At 38.0% G+C, this 5,000-nt stretch overlaps 1 protein-coding gene across 1 annotated transcript in view; it reads right to left on the bottom strand.

Moving 5' to 3' along the window:
* The window catches only part of LOC115211940 (S-crystallin SL20-1-like), a 22,228-nt gene extending 18,647 nt beyond the window's left edge, over positions 1–3,581 (bottom strand). The window contains exon 1 of the mRNA XM_036502846.1: positions 3,365–3,581. Coding sequence (XP_036358739.1) covers positions 3,365–3,497 — 133 coding nt within the window. The 5' untranslated portion in view covers positions 3,498–3,581. The remainder of the gene's footprint in view (positions 1–3,364) is intronic.
* Positions 3,582–5,000: the final 1,419 nt, after the last annotated feature.

The following is a 5,000-nucleotide window of genomic DNA, read 5'->3' as shown; positions in this document are numbered from 1 at the left end:
AACCATTTAATTCCAAGATTTACATCTAAATATGAAACATCATGAAAATTGTTCAAACTCAAGTACTTCTTGAGCGACATATTTCTTCATTCGAGTCAATGCAGAATTACAGATAGCATTTACGGAAGTTTGATTTATTATCAGCCAACCCTGTACACACACGCACACACAGATAGACACCCCTCCACACACATACACACACACACATGTCTGTTTACCAAACCCCGCGCTCTGAACCACTACGCCATATATATATATGTGTCCATACTGAAGTAGGTAGTTTCTACCTACTTCAGTATGGAAACTGATGTATATCGATAAGAAGAGGGTTTAGCAATGCGTTCGCCATTATCACCGATAATAGCTAATATATACATGGATACTCTGAGAATTTGGCTTTAGGATCAACACCATTAAACTGACCCTATGGCTGCGATATGTTAATGACACCTTCACACCCTGGTCCCACCAGGAATATGTCCAAGTGCTGTTAGATCATGCGAACTCAATAAAGCCATCCATACAGCTCACAATGGAAAAAGAAAAAGACAATCAGCTAGCATTCCTGGACGTTTTAATAACACGCGCCAAGTATGGATTCAGGACATCCGTCTGGCGCAAGCCGACCTTCACTGGACGATACCTCAACTTCAACTCCCACCATCCATACAGTGTAAAAAGTGGCATTGCTCATTGCCTAAAACATCGATACCCGTGATACCCACCAAGTTCAGTAACAATCTATTAAGCAACAACTACTCCAAAAGTATACTCTCCACTCCAATTATGAAGAAAAAGAGTGGATGAAACCTATAATCTCTCCACAGTCTGTCTACCCTATGTGAAAGGCCTCACGGGGAGATATTGATAAATCGGGTGTAGCTGATCATGCATGGAAAAATGGAGACCATCTCCCCCTGTGTGATGAAGTTAAAATAATAGACAGAGGACACCACTGGAAAATACGAAGACTAAAAGAAGCAGCACATATGCTAGGACACATCAACCTCCTAAGCAGACCGAGTGCAGATGTGAACAGCATGAGGGAACCGGTATTAAGGAAGGCGGTGAGCTGGCAAAAACGTTAGCACGCCGGGCGAAATGCGTAGCCGTATTTTGTCTGACGTTACGTTCAAATTCCGCCGAGGTCGACTTTGCCTTTCATCCTTTCGGGGTCGATAAATTAAGTACCAGTTACGTACTGGGGTCGATATAATCGACTTAATCCGTTTGTCTGTCCTTGTTTGTCCTCTCTGTGTTTAGCCCCTTGTGAGTAGTAAAGAAATAGGTATTAAGGAAGGATAGAAGTATAATAGATTTTTAAGCCCTAAAATTCACTCCATGATTGCCCACGAGCATATGGCATAGTGGTTAAGATCTCGGACTACTAACCCCAATACTCCGAGTACGATTCCAGGCAGTGACCGTAATAATAACAACAATAATAATAATAATAAGAAGAAGAAGAATCACAATAATAATAATGATAATAATAATAACATCGAAAAATAGCTTAGGAATGAGAACCTAGGTTCGAAATTTCCCCAAGATACCTGATGAAGGCTGGAGGGTATATCAGCCTAAACATTGTGTTAGCAACAAACAAGATGATGACTAATATCCGTCAATGTACATAATTCCTCATCCCTTAAATATAGAACTGTATTATATATATAACTATTGAAAACTATTCTAAAATGTTTCATCTTCAAAGCTGCTGTCGTGCTGGAGCATCACCGTTGCATATTTAACGTGAATGACAATAAGAAAATAATGAACTAGCATTTCTTTAATCTAAAAGATGACAGAAAGATAAGGCGTCATGGAAAATTAGAGATTTCAGATCTGAGTGGTTGATCTATTTGTTAATTTATGTAGAGTACAAAGGTTCAGCATACTAAAATGAGTCCTTATTTTTACTAAGATATTTAAATATGAGAAATATGTTGTGGCTATTTCGAACAACACAGAAGCATCTTCGTTGATTCGCTCATCAGGAGCTAATACACACACACACACACACACACACCACACACACACACACACACACACACTCACACACACACACACACACACACACACACATACACTCACACACACACACACATACACACACACATATCTAGATAGATAGATAGATAGATAGATAGATAGATAGATAGATAGATAGATAGATAGATAGATAGATAGATACGTTGATGGATAGCCAGAACTCTATATCTCTCTTTTGTTTTCTCTTCTCTATATCACATCTTTGATATCCTTCAGAGCCAAGTATGAGAAGGTCAAGTGGGTTCTTATGCATGCTTGTAATACAAAGATACCTAAAGAATAAGTGAATGTGTAGTACCAGCTACCATGTATACTTGCTTGCAAGTGACAGCTAAGCGAACCATTCTTCTGAAATCATCATTGCAATGAATGCCACACTTGATCCGAATGGAGGACATTAAAGGCCATCAAGAAAATGCTCAACAGCGAACTAAAGTGCAGAAGCCTTCGAAGAGGGCGCAGGGCACTCGAAATACCTTTATAAGATGTTGCTGCACAATTTACTAAATGTTCGAAAGATGAACATGCGCAAAATTGGATTACCGTAAATCCTCGAGTATAGTCCGCCCTTGAGTATAATACGCAGGGGACTTTTAGGGGGTTGTATCTCTGAAAAACCTAAACCTTGTGTATAATACGCACCGTTTCTCTAACTTGAGTCAAGGAAGCCTATATAACATCCTTGGTTTGTAAAAATGTATACGGTAACGTGCTTTATTATTATTGTACATATATAACATAATGCAAACGTGTAGCTTTTTTTGAGCATTTTGTTCGCAGAAAATAAAGAAATAACAGTAATAATGTTTAATAAATGTTACTAACTGCAAGCTATGGATGATTTAAGGTATTTTCGCGCCCGACATCACAAAATGTGTCTGAATAAACATTACCGGAGAGCAAATAGAGACTCGGACAATGCTTAGAAAATAATTTTCATTTTTAACCTCGTATATAATACGCACTAGGGATTTTCACCTTTAAATTTTGGGGGAAAATGCGGATTATACTCGAGGGTTTACGGTATCTAATTTATATTCCTTCTGAACTAGAGGATAACTATAATTCTCCATGGGACACATGATGCGTATGGAGGTAAATATCCCTAAGGCGATTACCAGTGAGTTGAAATGTGGAGACCTTTGAAGAGCGTATCCGAAGTTCTTTTATCAAGAAATCCATCAAAAGGCTCCTCAAAAAGTCGGTTGGCTTGTTTGGAGAACCGCAGTTGTTTGTTCAAATGCTGGATTACATTCTAAAAATCAAGGCAGCGAACTTAAAAGCTGTAAAATGTAAACGAAAATACACTTACTGCTTTTGTAATGGCTCCATTCCGAAAACTCAATCCGTTTGTCCTGAAACTGAACTCCTGCTGCGGAGAACAGCATTCGAAGGACCTCCGCCCGTCCTCGGCCGTTGAAATAATACAACGTATAGGAAGGCATCTTACTACTTCTTTGTCTCGGTTGCTTATGCGAAGAAAACTTTCTTCATGATACAATTTAACGACCATTTCTCCTCCCCACCTTCTCCTTTCATCTCCCCCTCTTTTTGTTTTCTTCTTTACTCAGTTAGATTTATTTTTCTCTTTCGTCTTACTTCCAGCATTTCTTTCTCCCTCTGTATGCACACATATATTTATGCATAAATGACTGTCCATATACTTACACAACCACAACACACACACACACACACACACACACACACACACACACACACATACACAAGCATATATATGCAAATGTAATTATGTACAAATGTATTTGCATATATATATATATGTATGTATGTATGTATGTATGTATGTATGTATGTATGTATGTATGCATGATGTATGTATAGTCTTACCTGTACATATGGTTGGTATATTCATATGCATATATGTATGTTTCAATATTTCTGTTGTTACCTTGTTACCAATCTTCTCTAATTACCAACGCCCCTCTTCCGCCTATCTTCCACTTCAGTATTTTACTTCTCGTTTCTGTCTGACTGTCTGCCGTCTCTCTCTCTCTTTCCCTCCCTCTCTCCCTCTTTTTCTCTCACTCCCTCTCTTTCCCTTCTCTCTCTCTCTCTCTCTGTAACTATCTATCTATATGTTTTTGTTTTCTCTTTCTCTATCTTCCTCCGCATTTCTTCTTCATATTTTCTGCCCCCTCTTTCTTTCTCTCCTTTCTCTTTCGGCCCTTAATTGCATACGCGTAATATATAACCATAATTTACGATACTACGCCATTATAATTTAACACTTCCTTCCTTACTCTCTTCCATTAAACAATCCTTCCATTCCACCTACTCCGACACCACCTCTCTGTACAGCACCTACCACGTCACACCCTCAACCTGTCCTCAATTAACCGCCGATATCCTGCATTGTCTTCTAAAATTACTTCCTATTATGTTCTTAGATTTGACAAATTAAAATTTACAGTTTATTGCGAAGTAAAAATATGGGACTATTTATATGTCGGAACGAACACAAACCACCAAACATAAGTCAAACGCATACTCACACAAACGCACACAGACGTACCCATGAACACGCACATGCACGCACGCAAACACATACACGTACACGTAGGCGGTGTCTTCCTTTCTTACATGCACATTTAGAAGTGCAGACACATATACGAATATATATATATATATATATTATATATATATATATATATATATATATAATATATATATATATATATATATATGTATAAAACACACACATAAAAACATACACATCATACACATACATGCACACACACACACACACATACACACACGACAATATGCATGTAAAAACGAACATATTCGTAAATGCGAAAATGCGAGTGATAGAATTTAGAGATTGGTAGACAGACAGGAAGACAGACAGACAAACAGACAGACAGAAAGACAGACAGACAGAAAGACAGACAGATAGATGGATAGATAGATAGATAGATAGATAGATA

This window comes from Octopus sinensis, linkage group LG5 (genome assembly GCF_006345805.1).
Source record: "Octopus sinensis linkage group LG5, ASM634580v1, whole genome shotgun sequence".
Taxonomy (NCBI): domain Eukaryota; kingdom Metazoa; phylum Mollusca; class Cephalopoda; order Octopoda; family Octopodidae; genus Octopus; species Octopus sinensis.
This window is presented reverse-complemented; position numbering and strand designations above follow the sequence as displayed.